This window comes from Pararge aegeria, chromosome 17 (assembly GCF_905163445.1).
Source record: "Pararge aegeria chromosome 17, ilParAegt1.1, whole genome shotgun sequence".
Classification (NCBI taxonomy): domain Eukaryota; kingdom Metazoa; phylum Arthropoda; class Insecta; order Lepidoptera; family Nymphalidae; genus Pararge; species Pararge aegeria.
This window is the reverse complement of record NC_053196.1, coordinates 2,491,319-2,507,753: the sequence shown is the minus strand read 5'-3', so window position 1 is coordinate 2,507,753 and position 16,435 is coordinate 2,491,319. Positions and strand designations below refer to the sequence as shown.

Genomic DNA, 16,435 nt, shown 5'->3' with positions numbered 1-16,435 from the left:
AATAAACCCCAGAGAGAGATTTTAAACATATAGTGTGTTTTCCAAAATTGCTTTAGCTGCCAGCATTGTAATCAAGTGTCTTAGTCAATGTCTCTAAGCTGATGGCATTGATGGATATCATATCTGTTACATGTTTTTGAAATTATTTGAACTACGAAAACATGTAATTTTGTTTGACAACAAATATTTTGTAAGAAATACATACCAGTCAATCTTGTTTCAAAACATGTTCTGAAGCAGCTGAGCATTATTTCACACACACTCTCATCTGTCAACATGGCACCTTCAGGGCTGAGCATGAGTGTCTTAAGAACCTGGAAAAATTAATTTAAAAAAAAGAATTTAAAAAACCGTTGAATGAAAAATTTCAAAGTATTTCTCCATGTGTTTTATCATGGTGGAAAATAAGGCTGAGACTATTGTTTTCTTACACGTATATTCAGACCTGCAGACTTAACTATGCTCCAGTATAAACTGTCTGCCTTATATAGTTTGTACCCAAGTAGGGCAAAACTGAACTGAAATTGTAGTGTATTTATATTCTTTTTCTTTCTAACTATAAAATATTATATTTGTTATTAATAAATACTATCTGCCAAAACCATGCTGTGGATGCCGCTGATCAGTTCAGGTGGACATAGTAGTAGACATTGAATTTGCATTGCATTATAGCAAAAAATTTTCAAGCTAAACAAGTTACTAAGTAAGTGTAGCAAGTTAGTTTATCCTTTTTTTACACAGTGAGATCAATGATGTTACATTTACATGGCTCAAAAATCAGATGTTACCTTTTATCCTGGTAAAATAAGTCTAAGCAGAAAAAAAATCTTTCCAAAGCTAAGTGTCAAAAATGTATTTCAATTGTAAAATTACTTGAAAGTGATCAACCTACTTGCAATATCTTCAATAACACTACACCGTCAGAGGAATGGTCGGTGCCAACAAAGCGTGCATGTGTAACTGCATCTGCTATATCTTCCACTGTTGCTGGTACACTTGGATGGGTGGGATCTGAAATATGTTTTAAACATTTATTTTTATTTTATTTATTTGCATTTTTGTCTTAAATTTTCATTAACGTGGGCAGAAGCAGATGAAGTTCAGGAAGTTTTTTGTGTGCCATTAATAGTAAGTTAAACCTGACATAACTTATTGTTGGAATAGGTCTACTCCATCTTTCTGAGACCATATGAATTGCTATGCCAATTTTGGCATTATAAATAGCCTACTCTATACTAATTGAGATAATTGGGAATTTAAAGAGATACAGTGATATGAAACAGAATACTATTTAGATTAATAACTATTACCATTGAACTGATTTTAATATTAATCCATGCTCATATTATAATTGTGAAAGTGCATCTGCTTATTTACTCATTACCTATTTACTTAACCACTGCATCAATCTAGATGAAATTTGCAATTGATTGAAATTTCTAGATGGGATTTTAGCAAAATATTGCATAGAAATAGCTGGCCTTGGAGGCAGGATGGTTTTAATTCTGCTTAAAATAATAGTTAGTGCAGGGTTTTTTATGAAACTGAAAAAACATGGATGAAGGACACAACAGCTGGTTTCTGACTATATGACTATACAATGTGTTAATGCTAGTGGTATGTTATGTAGTGTATTTGTTACAAAGTAGAAGAATATGTACTTAAATATATTAAGTTATACATTACCTATCAGTCCATAAGAAAGAAATTTATGTATAGATGACAAGGCAAGGCTTGTGACCGGCCCAGTTGTCTCCTTGCTTCGAATCACCTCCAGAAATGGGCTCAAGTACGTCGACGGGTCTAACAGACGTAAATCGTCCACTTGATTCAAGATAGTCTTCAGATCTTGAAAGGTTCGCATGAGCACATCATATTCATCATTTGGAAAAGAGTGGGATCCCCATCGTGTGCTGCGACGCATGGCGGTAACGAGCATAGCCATCTCGCCCTGGACCACAAAGATTCCATTTCCCGGCAGAGACATTTTCGTGGGTTTTTAACACCTATTTATCACTATCAATGTCCAACACAAACTGTTTTTGTAAACACTTAAAACCGACTACATGTTTGTAAAGCGCTACGTAGTAATTTTACTATTATTTTCTAATAGTCTAGCCTAATTTTCCACAGTAAAACACTGAAAATTGTGTAGTTTTTAAATATTTTTTACCACGAAACACGAATCAAATCAGAAATACATGTTGACAGTGACATGTTGACGTTTCAGAAAATTAATTTAGCTACTCGTCAACAGAGGGCGGTTTTGACCACAGACAATTTGCTTTTTTTTTACTCGAGTGAGTTGAATTTGACAGGGATACCTAAGTATTTGAACAAATAATAATCGATTCCAGCGATACGCGTCTCGATTTTTAAATTGAATTTACGTATCCAATTATTAATTTAAGTTTTTGCAATGGCAATATTGCAAAAATGTCGGAAAAACCAGGTTTATTATTCTGAGATTCTGACAAAGTAGTTAATTTTATTAAATTCGTGACGTTCTAAGAATAAATTTTCTTAGCTTCATATGTAACTGTAAGTTTATATTAAGAGTAATTCATTATTTATCACAAATGAAAGCGTTTCTATGAATTATTGAAGTGAATGTGCGTTGTCACGCGTGCAATGGCTAGTGACAGATTTGTCAATTTGTTCTTTTTGTGTTCATGCAGTTATTCTTAAAAGTGTATCTGATTACGTTGCAGGCTAATTCTAACCTAGTATATCGCGACAATGGTTAAGAAAAAGAGACAGAGTGACCCCAGCGAGAATGGAGACGAGTCAACGGAGTCCTGCGACGAGACTTCAAAGTCCGCATGTCCTCACGTAGCTAGGGCAGTGGAGCTCGCCAAGTTGAAGAGGGCCTTAAAGACTAGACTAGGCTTCGAGAAAGAATGCGTGGAATGCAAGAAATGTACTAAAACGGAGGTTGTTGATACTGATTTTGAGGAGGATTTGACTCTCTGGATGTGCTTACGCTGTGGCACTCAGCTCTGCGGTCGAATGCGTAACAAGCACGCTCTTAACCATTTCAACACCCCACATTCAGACCTGCACGCCATTACAGCTAACACCACAACATGGGAAGTTTACTGCTACACTTGCAACAATGAAATCGCCGCAACTAGTTCTAAAAAACTTCACGAATGCATAGAATACCTGAAGAAACAGTCTACCAGTAACCCTAAACTACCACCTATAGAACTACCCCTAGATACGCTGGGACCAAAAATGTTAGAACTCACAATGCCATTAGAAACTGTTAATAGAAACGATAAAGGGAAAGACAAAGCTATTGCATTGAACTTGCCCCGTGTACGAGGCCTCACGAATTTAGGAAACACATGCTTCTTCAACTCTGTGATGCAATGTCTAGTTCAAACCCCATACTTATTAAATGTTTTGCAAGAGATGTCTAATCCGGGAGAAAGGTTTACATTGCCCGGGGGTAAATTGAAGTTTAAAATGGAACAGAATGGGGAAGATGGTAAAGAGTTGGATCTTCCTCCTATAACAGGGAAGTTAGCAGAATGGGGTCCCCTGACAAGAACGTTGGCAGAAACATTAGCTGAATTACAGGCAGGTGAGTGACTGTTTTTTTTCTATAACTTTTTGATTGTAACCAGTATGTATGGGTATAATAACATGCAAATGGGAAATGTGAATCAACAAACATTGGGATTTTAGTTCAGTCATTGTGTCATTGGCAATGCCGAATGAAAACTTAACTTTTCACCATCATCATATCAACCCATTACTGGCCTACTAGAGGGCACAGGTCTCACAATGAGAAGGGATTTTAATATAGTATATTAAAAATTTTTATTAGTGTTTTTTTCAATTGAAGCCACTTCAATCATGTGGACTAACAATAAGAGGATTTTTTGAGTTTACTAGATGGATTTTGAGAGGGTCACTTTGTATTCACCAAGCAGATGCTGTGTAGTAGATCTTTTCAGCCTTTTTAACCAGGTTCAAAGATATTGACAAAAAAGAAGCATTTGAAATTCATGCTGGGCAACAGCCCACTATTAGTTGTCACATAGGGTCTATAATATAAATGAAAACTAAGTTTAAAGTAACATCATTCATGAATTGTGTGGGTTATATGAAATTATGCAAAAATATATAATGCACGTAATGTTAATAATCTATATATATAAAAGAGAAAGTGTGTGGGTATGTTCCATATAGGCTCCGAAACAGCTGGACCGATTTCAATGAAACTTTCAGAGAATCTCCGGATTGACCTGGCAAGTAATCCTGTAAAGTTTGGTGTTGATCGGAGCACTCCTATTCTTGAACTTTATTTACTATGATGATATTCTATTGTTGGGTGATCATGGGTGTAGATAATGAAGAGAATAGAAGAGAATGAATACAGAGAGAAATAAATGTTTTAATATATTATGAGACTTAAATAAAAAATTTAATGATGTAAGTTTATTGTTTAAATAAAATAAAGCAAAATCTAGCCCTGCGAAGCGGGCTGGGTACTTTAGTAAACTATAAATATGTATATAAAAAGTGTCATAAATATGTATTCAATGAACAAAATTTAATATTTCCTGTTCTGACTTTCCTGAATTAATAATACATAAGTTCTACACAACAGAAAAAGTTACTATTGTTTAACAAGTAGGTAAACAAAAACATGCAACTTAAGTATAAGTTAACAAAGTGTTTTATTTGCTCTAAGTAATGAGGTTAATTGAATAAAAATAAAATTGTTTTCAATGTTTTCTTAGACATGCAAGGTTGTTCAGTGAGTAGAACAGCAGTTAGTATTCTATTAACATAATATGACTATCCACCGGCGGCCCACCTACTGTTATGATAAAATTAGATGTGACCCATTTCTGAATGCCAATAATATATATTTTCACTTCTCCATGCTCAAGTTGTTGTTTATGCTAGGAAAACAAGATTTCACACTCACAAATTGGAAGCTTATAGTAAAAATGTCCAATGTATTTGTGTGTCCAATGTATGTATTTGTGACATTAAGTCAGAAAAAGTTATATTGTATCTAATCTTAATAATATTGATGATAAGTAAAGAAAAGGTAAATAACCTAAAACTGATTATTGTGCTGTTGTGCATAAAATTGTTTATAGGTCAACTAAGTAACAGATGGCCAAGAACAATAAAATTTGAATGGAATTCCATTAAAATTCTCCTCGGGAAACGCATTTATACTTATGATTAGGCAGTATCTCGTACTTTGACTTGAACATTTTGTTTGTGTCAGATATTTAAGCATGTAGCTAAATTTAATGACACTCTGTTTGTTTCCCGGGTTGAGCTAAAGATTTTAATGAATTAGATTTAATTGCGTGAGACGCAAGGACCTAATTCATAAAAATCATCTCATGGAAGAGGGGGATAAATACAATGAACTTGTTTGGCAGTGAACGGACGAAATTCAAAAATTACACCCTTCAGCTCCGAGGAACAGTGAATTCCAAATTAGTATCTCGATAGTCAATCACCCATTCTATTACAGATTTAGATAAGCATTGCTTAACCACCATAATTAATTTAATTGATGTATCCTAATTAGTCTAATGCACTATTTTATCCTCGTTGTATTATATTTTCGCGTGGAAGCGATGATAGTCAGATTAGACATAGTGCAAATCTAGTTTAAAACACTTTACGGAGTTATGTTCGTTTTGGGCTACTAAATATCAGTTGCTTCAACATTGAAAGAAAACATTGTGAGGAAACCGGAACGCTTGAGAGTTCTCTTAAATGTGTGTACAATCTATAAATTCTGCATCTGGCTAACATGATAGACTCATCACCGCCATCAACCTTTTAGCGGCTCACTACAAGGCACGAGTGTCTGAATGAGAAGGATTTAGATAGAAGTCCACCATGTTCGCCGATTGCGGATTGATGGCCTTTACACTTCTGAGAACACTTTAGAGAACTTTCAGGCATGCAGGTTTCCTCGCTGTGTTTTCAGCCACGGTTAAGCAAGCGATATTCTATTGCTAAACACAAAGATCAGGACACAGGTCTCCCAGATCGAGAAGGGTTCAGGCCGCAGGTACTACACCACAAGGGCCTGGTGAAAATTGGTGGACTATATTGGAGATAGTCATACTACTTATATAAGTACTTGTTTGTGTGATTTATAAATAAATTCATAACTTAGTGTAAATCCTTGTTTTAGATGGATCCTATTGGATCTGTGAAAGCCCTCTTCATATCTTTACACACTTTCCTATCTTGGGCAGCTTTCATCCACACCTTCCAGCGGTTGTTTTTATTCATGCCTATTTGTCTATTCACAGTTGAAGGTGGTGTGTATACTCCGAGAAAATTGCTGTCGGCACTAGTCACCAAGCTGCCCCAGTTTGGTGGTGGAGATCAGCATGACGCCCACGAACTATTGCGCCATTTGCTTGAAGCTGTCAGGTATTTACCTTATTCACAACTAGCAGTTGGCCGCGTTCTTCGAACGCGTTTATGACGGTTTTTTTTTTAAATTAGGCTATTCTTTATCCCTGGTAAACAGACTAGGGATATAAAAGTAGTCTATCTAATTCCGTCCAATCCGGTTGCTTAGTTATTAATTAAAGGTAATTTTTGTACACAAGCCGTTTCAGGTCGCCTAGGTCTCGCGCGAACTTCGTTATTGGTCCGCCTGACTTCACTGCGACAGTGACAAGGTTGCTTTGAAGCTCCGCTTTCATCTCACACAAGATAGAACAAGGATTGTTGAATTGTAAAATTATGTTGGAAAAGAGCAACTTCTGAGTTTCTTGCTGTTTTCTTCTATGTAGAATCTTCCTAACCGGTGGTAGAGTCACTTCAAACAGACAGACTTGACGTTTCAAAAGTACTTTTAAGCGTCATTATATTATCTGTGAAAGTAGTAGACGGACACTGACTAAACACCAGTATTACACAGGCCTACAAATATTAGGCTTGAAATGCAACAAGATGCGTCGCAACAATAAGTGACCAATGAAGATGATTCGCGCGTAAATATGTGCGAAATGATTGGCTGAAATATGATAGTATTGTCTAGCAATAAGAATAGAATAAAAGAAGTCTTTATTGCACATACAAATAGAAAGCAAGATTAACGAAATAAACGATAATACAAAATATATGCACAAAGGCGGCCTTATCGCATATATTTTGTATATATAGTCGTATTGCGCATAAAAACCATTCTTACTGCCGACTTAATCACACTTCTTATCATGCTCATAGGTCACTGTTAAAGTATGTATATAATTTTGTTTCAGATCTGAAGATCTGCGTCGATACCAGTCGGTGATTCTTAGCAGTCTTGGCATGAGCTCTAAAGTGGACCCATCTAAAGTTGATGGCGAAGTGAAGCAGAAAGTCAAGTTCTACGGACAACAGGCCTCTGATACCATGCTCAGACCTGAACAGGTTAGTTTTTAATTATTAATTCCATTGCAGTAGGGTTTTTTAAGGAAAATAATATTGTTTGAGATGTTATCCCATAATTAAGAATATTTAAAACCCTCATTCAGACATTATTGCATGCAGTGCATTGTGTCCAAAAACAGTAAAAAACGCGCCGCGCTCGTCTCACTTCACATCCGCGGAATGTTACTAGCTCACAAACTTTTCCCATTTTCCCCATTTTATGGTAAACGTTCTAAACATTAGAGGTAAAATAATTACTGTCAACTGCTTAATGAAATTAATTATCAATATGAGTCAATATTAGTTGTGTGCAGTATCTATATTTATTTATTTATTTATTTATTATTTATGTACCATAAATTGTGATTGTGAACATAAGATACATGAAGTGTACAAAGGAAAGCTTATCTCTATAAGAGATCTCTTCCAGCTACCCCAGGATGTGAGTAAGATGATTTAATTGTGGTATAGGTCAAATAAAGGTACAATATACTTCATAACTACTAAGTATATTTAATATATCTAAATAATATCAAAATTCTACATACTAATAAAATAACATTTGAATATACATATATACAAAATACATAAAAATAATATAATAAATATTTATATAATATAAATATAAATATATATCTATAATAAGTAAACAGTGATAAATATTCTATGACAACGATAGATAATGCTCCTTTACATTGTGTTTAAAAGAGTGCACCGATCGGCAGTGTCTAATATGTTCTGGTAGTAAGTTCCAAAGGTGTGTAGCGTGGACGGAGAAAGATTTCTGGAAGAAAATAGTATTATATGAAGGGACATCAAGAGGATTTTTTGACACGCAAGACCGCAAGGGTCTCGTAGGCGGAAGACATAGCTTTATACGCTCACACAAATAACCAGGAGAAGAAGAATTATATAGGATGTTGTAAAGGACAGTTAAAATATGCACATTCCGGCGATATATGTTTTTGATAAAAATAATTTCTGTGGATGTTACGTTAGGTAAGCATAGCATGTTGCGAAAAGCATATGCTATTCTTACTCATGGCTATAATAAAAATGTAACTAAATTAATGCTCCAGTATCTAAGTGTGCGGGGAGGGAGTGCATTTTTTTTTTTATAAATAAATAAATATACTACGACAATACACATATCGCTTTCCAGCCCCAAAGTAACCGTTATGGGACCTAAGATAGCTGATGAATATTTTTTTTTATGAATAAAATACACATAAATACTTATAATATACAGATAAACACCCAGACACTGAAAAACATTCATGTTCATCACACAAACATTTTCCAGTTGTGGGAATCGAACCCACGACCTTCGACTCAGAAAGCAGGGTCGCTGCCCACTGCGCCAGTCGGCCGTCGAATTCTGCCTAAGATCTGTTTGGTGTGAAATATAAAGATTGAAATTATAACTTACAACATACAGATTCTCCTGGTTTTCACAGAGTAGAACTAATTAAACTTAATGTTCACTGTATATAATGGAATTCCACAAAGTAACACACCTGCTTCTATCCAATATTTCAATTAATTTTTGTTTGTTTTTTAATAATGCTCCTTAGTTAAACGTGGGTACAGAGGACATTAACAAAGGTCTGTGAACACCGCACAGATTCCCATGCTTATTGCGGAGTATAGCAAATTCAGCTCAAATAAATGTTCATTGTATACAATGGAATACCGCAAAGTAACGCCTGCTTCTATACAATATTTAAAAAGTAGTGTTTTTTATACGTTGCCAGGTCCAGTCGTCGGGTTTTTTGCTTTTTTTTTTTTTTGTTTTAAATAATTTAATACAAATTATTACATTCAGGTGTTCCGAGGCTTCCTAGTGTCAACATTGGAGTGTCAAGAATGCTTCCACCAGTCTGACCGCGCGGAGTATTTCTTAGATCTCTCGCTGCCCGTGGCCACTTCAAGACCACAGCCTCCCGCTCTAGTGAGAAGGAAAACGCCCAATGGTAAGTTTAGTCGCACAGACACACAGAACTATCTGGATATACCTGATATATGGTTTCTAGTAGGGGTTAGAGCTTTTTATGTCTGAGCTCTTCCGGGGAAGTGCTGCCGCTATGCTAATTCGCTGCCAAACAGCATTGTTGTGTTCGCGACTGTAGGACATGGTTGCCAGTTTAATTACAGACATATGAGGGTTAACACCTACACCTTAGTTTATGGATACATGGCGCACTTTGTGGGATATGTTCCTTGCAAAGTTTTGCTCTGTGTATAGGCGATGATTCATGCTTTGCAATGGTATAAGCTATGGTATCCGCTTACCAGGTGAGGCAACTGTAGGGCTATTCTGTATCTCAATCCACACCAAACTTGGTTAGCCACTGTGGAAAGTTGTCATAACAAGTTATCCAGTGGCTAAATACATTTGGTGTAACCTTTTCACAGTGGCTTACTAAAATTCAAATTCAAAATCTTTTATATACGTAGACCTTATCACAGGCACTTATGAAGCGTTCATACATTCAACATGTTACACTAATTTTAGGTGAAGGTTATAACTGCATTCGTTAACTTAAAACCTAAAAGCTAGGAGAGTTCCAACCGCGCCCTGGTCTAAGTAGAGCCCACAACAAACTAAGCCTGATTTTTTTTTGTTATCACCATCTCACAAACTTGTCGCCAAATGAGATACAGAATCGGCCTGCAGCGTGGTTAGTCAACCATTACTATAACTGACAACATGATGTAATTGCATCATGACTACACAGTAATAAAATTATTAAGCTTAAACAAAAAACACACGTTTCATGTTTTATGTATTTTTTACTATTTGTTGTTTTAGCGGAAATAAACTGTGAATTCGTTTAGGCTAATGCCTACTAGTGTCTAATAAAGTGTAATAGTTGCAGGTGACGTCTCTTATAGCTCGTCTTATGGTGTGCGGTAACCTTATCTATCCCACAAACGTTAAAACTTCTAACCCAACTAAATTGTTTGCTAACATCCAAAGCAACCTTATGGTTATACGTAATAAGGTTCAAAACTAAACTTTCAGACGAAAACCTTTTCAATCCCCAAGAAGACAAACTGTCAAAGCATCAATTGAAGAAGGAAAGAATGGCTGCCAAAAAAGCGGCACGGAAGAACAAAGGTGCTTCTTTTATACTAATTATAATGCTACCTTTTTATACTAATTAAAGTCCTACTGTTTTTGTTTTATAAGTTACAACGATGTTTTACAACCGTGCTGTTATATTATTTAGTTTGGCGCCACATATGCGCATAGCGCGCATTAAAGCCAATTATTTATTTAGGAAAGGTGATATCTGATTTATTTAAACTTATTCCAAGTTGCTAAATACTGAATTAAATATTAAAACTTCAACTCATTACAGGTCATGCAACAAACAGGTTTTAATTAATATTACATCAGTATTAGTAAAGTTTTTTGTAACAGACCTCATCCGGGTACTTCCACCTTGTTGGAATATTTGCGGAGCACTCATGAACGTGGGAAGTCCGTGAATCTTAAAATGGCGACCCGTCTCTGAAAACCTCAGTATTGGTCAGACGACATCTAGCAAAAATCAGCTCAAATCATGAATTTCATACCTTAACGTAAACCAACTAAGTCTATATTCCATTGACAAGCGATTACCTCTTTCTGTGCACTAAAGAATATTGTTTGTAACTTATAAAGTGGTGGTACTACAAACCTTAATTGTTGTAAATAACATGAACTTAACTCTTATAACTACAGTTCCTAATTTACAAATAAATCGTCGTTACACACCCGTGAAACCGATAAGTACTTTAAGCAAGAGATTTGCACGTTCGCAATTTAAAAACCTCTTTTGAAATATCGAAACACAAAAGTAAAGTGTACCTTATTTTCTGCTAGAACTGCAAACAAATCTCAGCTTTCAGCAACTAAGTCAATAAGGTATATTTTACTGAGTGTTATGATATTCAAAAACGACATTGTGACCTTGCAAATAGCATGCTAAGCGTATACATGAACTTTTAAGTAAACAAGTATTTATTTATTAATTATATTATTTACTTTTTATCTATTTGTGTACACTAGTATTAGCATGTAGTTATTCGCATATATGTATTTTAATATTTGTACCACCAGCAGTCTATTCTCCTCTTCTTTTTTTTTCCTAATTCAAAGGTTGCCTGGCAGAGATCGCTATTAAGCGATAAGGCCGCCTTTTGTATTACTACTTCTTTCGATATTTTTTTGTTTTGTTATTTTTATATATGTTAATGTTGTGGTATACAAATAAAGAGTTTAATGATAACTTTAGTTCCCGTTTATTTATGATATAAAATCACTACTGGTCATAATACTTTCTCGAATTGCAGTGCTTATAAGATAGTCATAAATTCGCAATCAGCTCCACAATTCGTGAGCTAAAAACTGGCAGTCCACTACCAGTAGCCACAACTGGCAGTAGTTGTTAAAATTTAGGTTACAAATGTGTTTCCATAGGAAACCAGGGCTTGGTACTTTACTAATTTAAACTCTTACTGATGTAATAGAAAATTTTTGTTTTCTCAGGTAACTCCACAAACGACAAGGTAGGCGACGTTAACGGCGCTAAAGAAGACGGCAAGTCTTCCTCCGAACAATCTGACGCCGACGTGGAGGATAACCTCGAAGAGATACCAAGAGCATCCAACACCCATTCTACATCCGTAGGAACCCAGGCCATTGCGCAAACTGCAGCTAACTTCGCAGCATACCACATGGAATCTGGTTACAATTCCGAAAAAGTCATTAACTCCGATTCCATACGTACAAGCCCGGTGGACTTGGACAAGGAAAAAACTGATAACACACCTGAAAAAACAGATAAGGACAAAGATTTTGCAGAAGCTAACACAAATACGTTACCTTTAGAACATAAACCTTTAATACCTCTAGAGAACTTTTCGAACCCAGACTCAGGTGTAGCAAGCCCGGAAGCCACTAAACATAATTCAACTGAAACTGTCGATAACGTTGATTCACCTTTGAACGGAAAAGAGCTAGGAAGCCACAGTTCTCTGTCCAGTGAAATAAATCTTGATCTATCAAGTCCCCAACATAATAAACTATCCCCGCTTAAAAGTGATTTTGAAAGACCTGTTTCACGAATATCATTCGCACCGGAATACTCTAATGAGGTTGTCTCCAGAGGCATAAGTGTCCAGGCCAGCAGAGACTTGTTCGAACACAGCTGGGAGTTTAACAACACACGGAATGAAGATAATACGTTGTTCCAAACGAATAACGATGTATCCAACAAGCTCGAAGAGTTAAAACTCGATATGGACTCAGAAATTAAATGGACACCGACTTTGCCTTCACCCGTGTCGACGGAAAGTGTGCTAGATCCGCCGCCAACTGTGCCAAGACGTTTTATCCGACCCACTTCCTCCTCTATAAAAGCCAAACCGGATGATATAACGTCTTTAGACCGTGATGCTTCAAGCAATTACCGACAAAATGCCGCATCACCTCGATATATCTGTGACGAAGACGAATGCTCGATACAATCATGCCTCAGTCAGTTCACAGCTCTGGAACTCCTAACTGGCAACAATAAAGTCGGTTGCGAGACTTGCACCGAACGAATCAATGGTAAAGATGGCAAAACAGTTTACACGAATGCTACTAAACGCTTTTTAGTCTCGAGTCCGCCGGCAATTCTTATACTGCATCTAAAAAGGTTCCAGATCGGGCCCAGATGTATGTTCAGGAAGATGTCGAAACATGTTGATTTCCCTACCATTTTGGATTTGGCACCGTTTTGCGCGATGGATAAATTGAAGAAGTTGCCGAATGTTGCTCGTGGACAGAACGAGCTACTTTATTCTTTATTCGGAATCGTTGAGCATTCGGGGGGCATGCACGGAGGGCATTATGTAGCGTACGTGAAAGTACGCCAGCCGGTGAAACCCGGTGACCCGAGGTGGTGGTTCCTCCCTAAGAGCGCTAACATCCCCGCGCCAGGAAGTGGTGATGCCGACGTTGATTCAGAGTCGGATCTATCTGGGTATGAATCCGGGGAAGGAGCGGCTCCAAGCATGGAAGCGCCCCCTGGAAAATGGTACTACGTGTCCGATAGTTTGGTGTCCGAAGTGAGCGAGGAAAAAGTTCTGCGTGCACAGGCGTATTTGCTATTCTACGAGAGGGTTTTATAAATCTTCTAAAGAGCGGGGGCGTGAACTATAATCTTTTCGATCGGCTGATAGTTTTGCTTTAAGGATAAGTTATACCAAAATAAACCAAGGCTCAAACTTGGTAGCGGGCCCATTCAACGAATCTTGGAAACAATGTGATAATCGCAATTGATACTGTCCGAGGACACTTTTTAATTGAATAATACACATGAATAATTCTAGAAAACACAAGTTTCTAACACAAGGGGGCTAACTAACTTTGTTATTTATTTATTTATTTACAAACAAGGGACAAAAATGTTTACATAATTCTTTAAATCTGTATTATTATAAAATTCGTCAAGACGTCAAGATATGGCAAATAAACTCAACACTATAATAAACTCAAATAAAAAATGTTGAAACAATACTTCTTCAAGCGACGGTAGTAAGCCCCCAGTGCTGGTTCCAAATCTTTAAACACCTCTCCCACAAAATGTTAGCAGTCCTTATATATATTCAAGAATAGGGTCGTGAATACTACTTGAGTATAGAATTTTTTGTGACCGTTGACTCATTAGCCAGAATTCTATATTGCATAATATTTACAACTTTATTCTATTAAGAATAAGAACTATATTTAATCAACCATTATCATGCCAGAGCGTCGCTTAGTTTTCAGGAAGCTAGCGAAAGTAGTAGGCTAAATTAAACCAAAAAAATAAACTGCGTTTTTGTGACATAGCTTACAAAGAAAGGGTGTTTATTAGAATTGCAATGAAAACCCCTTGTTTATAAAATATACATAATACCCCTTTTTAACCTTTTTTTTTTCTTTCTTAAACCCAGTTTTACAGTACCAACAGGCGAAAAAAAACTACGTGAATTTTCATTCATAGTCGGGAGTTACCTAACTTCTTTGAAGTTTCGTCAACAATCGGATCGTTGTAGTCACAACTATCAGCCGATTGTTTTGTCCGTATACGCGGGGACTTGAAGTGGCGGCCTAGAGAGTTGAGTGGCATTTACGAAGACTGCTCGGTACCGAGTTTAGTGTTGCGAGACTGTATAAAGCTACTAACTATATATATAAAGCTTACATTGATTTTACAAGCTTGATTCGACATATGCCATGAATGCCTAAAGAATTAGGCGATGTCTATAGAACAAAAACGTTCACCAACGCTTAGGTGATAACTATTGGTGAAGGTTTGATGTACGCATAGGAAACTCCTTCGTCATTGGTGAAACGGGCATTATTGTCAGAGTCCCAATTATTCAAAGTTGTCGTTGGACAAAATAAAGACTAAAATTCAGATGTTTAGTGATGTTGCAGTCTCAGATGGTAACTGGCTAACCAGCTTTGCATGTGCATTTAGAGAGACAGCATTAGATCAATTTTACTCTGATGTTAAAGTATCGAAACTCATGAAAATCATCAAGATAACTGACTGGCGCTATATATATATATATATATATATATATGTATCCATTGTATATGTTCTAAACATAACAGATTTATGGTTTAGATGCAAACCTCAGATTTCCGTTAAGATCCTTGTGTTTTTCCATATAATAACATATTAAAAGTGACAATGTTGTTAAGAGTAGGTAGAATGAGATAATTTCGGAATTTATAACGTCTGAATTTTCTTTGATTTGGAGTTCTGGTTGAGTTCAACAAAGGTGAGCCGCCGATTTAGCGTTCCAATACGATGTCGCGTAGAAACCTACTAGGAGTATGGGATTATTATAACTGCCGTATACAGGTCAGCCCGGTACCATCTTATTGTATCATCACTTACCGTGAAGTGAGATTGCAGTCAAAGAGTTAGCTTGTATAGGAAAAAAAACATGAGTCGATGTGATACGTGAAAGTCCATATTGCTAAAACTTATAAAATAAGAATTAATTGACTTTTTGTAATGCAATTTAATATGGTAAGAATACACCTACTTATATACACTTAGCATTTGTAGACTAAAGACAACCTCTCTGGCATAGGGATTACTAAGCTGCGCTTTTATAAGTGGGAGTTCCCCAGTTCGATTCCCGGCTTGGGTCAATTTAGTAATTTATTGTTTCTAAATTACGTTGGAGTATGTATTAGGGGTGTTGGTGTGGTTTTAAATAGATATCGTACCGGTACTCGTTGGTACCGGTGGTTTACCGTTAGGTTATAATCCTATTTTGACCTGCAGGCCGATTCTGTATGTCAGTTGACACCTTTAGCTGGCCACTGCGGATAGTTACCACCAAAGTAGATACTATTATATTATCAAGGTATAAGAATGGTTTGGGAATTAATTTGATAACAACTTGAGATATAGAATAGCCCTGCAAAAATTTTGTTAAATTAATGAACCAACGAAAAATATATTTTTCTAGGGAAATTATAATTGCAAACTAAAATTCATATTTACAACTGTCTAATTGTTCACTTATGGGTATGGTACCCAAAATGCTGGCGCTATTGCCCCTTTGAATAGCTAGACTTAGCCGTTGGGCTATATAAGCGCCAGCTCTTGGGTCACCAGACGTAAGGACCAACTTTTGGGACACGATGTACACGATAGCCCTGCTTACCTGAGCTAATGAAATCATAAATTCCCAAATATCACTCACCGGTAATCGATCCCCGGCTCCCCCACTTAAATTCTATAGAGAAAAGTGCCATCTTGCATGAAGGCTTTTATATTTCATGTCCATATATGCGAGATCACGACGTATGTTTTTTATCATAAAGTTGCTTTCACACTTTTGAATCTGCTACTGTTCACACCTCGTGGGTACATAAAAGTCGTATCTGTAAAATAACATGCAAATAGATCGTCTCTCGTTCACAGAAAACAATGAAAAGAGCATCACTACTTTACGACCAGCAAAATCG

At 36.4% G+C, this 16,435-nt stretch overlaps 2 protein-coding genes across 3 annotated transcripts in view; one reads left to right on the top strand and one right to left on the bottom strand.

Annotated features, from left to right (window-relative positions):
- LOC120630876 (Golgi-specific brefeldin A-resistance guanine nucleotide exchange factor 1) overlaps positions 1-2,187 on the bottom strand; it is a 51,640-nt gene extending 49,453 nt beyond the window's left edge. Inside the window, exons 1-3 of the mRNA XM_039900194.1 lie at positions 1,687-2,187; positions 893-1,011; positions 206-314 (exon numbers count right to left, since the gene is read on the bottom strand). Coding sequence (XP_039756128.1) covers positions 206-314; positions 893-1,011; positions 1,687-1,987 — 529 coding nt within the window. The 5' untranslated portion in view covers positions 1,988-2,187. The remainder of the gene's footprint in view (positions 1-205; positions 315-892; positions 1,012-1,686) is intronic.
- Positions 2,188-2,436: 249 nt separating this feature from the next.
- LOC120630814 (ubiquitin carboxyl-terminal hydrolase 45) lies at positions 2,437-14,609 on the top strand. 2 transcript variants are annotated; one of them, XM_039900104.1, is made up of 7 exons: positions 2,437-2,541; positions 2,712-3,589; positions 6,309-6,432; positions 7,272-7,422; positions 9,248-9,395; positions 10,448-10,543; positions 11,960-14,609. In XM_039900104.1, the coding sequence occupies exons 2-7, from the start codon at positions 2,740-2,742 to the stop codon at positions 13,585-13,587; spliced, it is 2,997 nt and encodes a 998-aa protein (XP_039756038.1). In that variant the 5' UTR covers positions 2,437-2,541; positions 2,712-2,739; the 3' UTR covers positions 13,588-14,609. The 2 variants fall into 2 exon arrangements, with proteins under 2 accessions (XP_039756038.1, XP_039756039.1); XM_039900105.1 differs by lacking the exon at positions 10,448-10,543.
- The last annotated feature ends 1,826 nt before the right edge of the window (positions 14,610-16,435 follow it).

Excerpts from the sequence above, each read along its gene's own strand:
- LOC120630814 (XM_039900104.1), top strand. The coding sequence starts at position 2,740 with ATGGTTAAGAAAAAGAGACAGAGTGACCCCAGCGAGAATGGAGACGAG. Across the intron at positions 7,423-9,247 it reads CCATGCTCAGACCTGAACAG|GTGTTCCGAGGCTTCCTAGT; the intron begins GTTAGTTTTTAA and ends TATTACATTCAG. Across the intron at positions 10,544-11,959 it reads AGCGGCACGGAAGAACAAAG|GTAACTCCACAAACGACAAG; the intron begins GTGCTTCTTTTA and ends TTGTTTTCTCAG.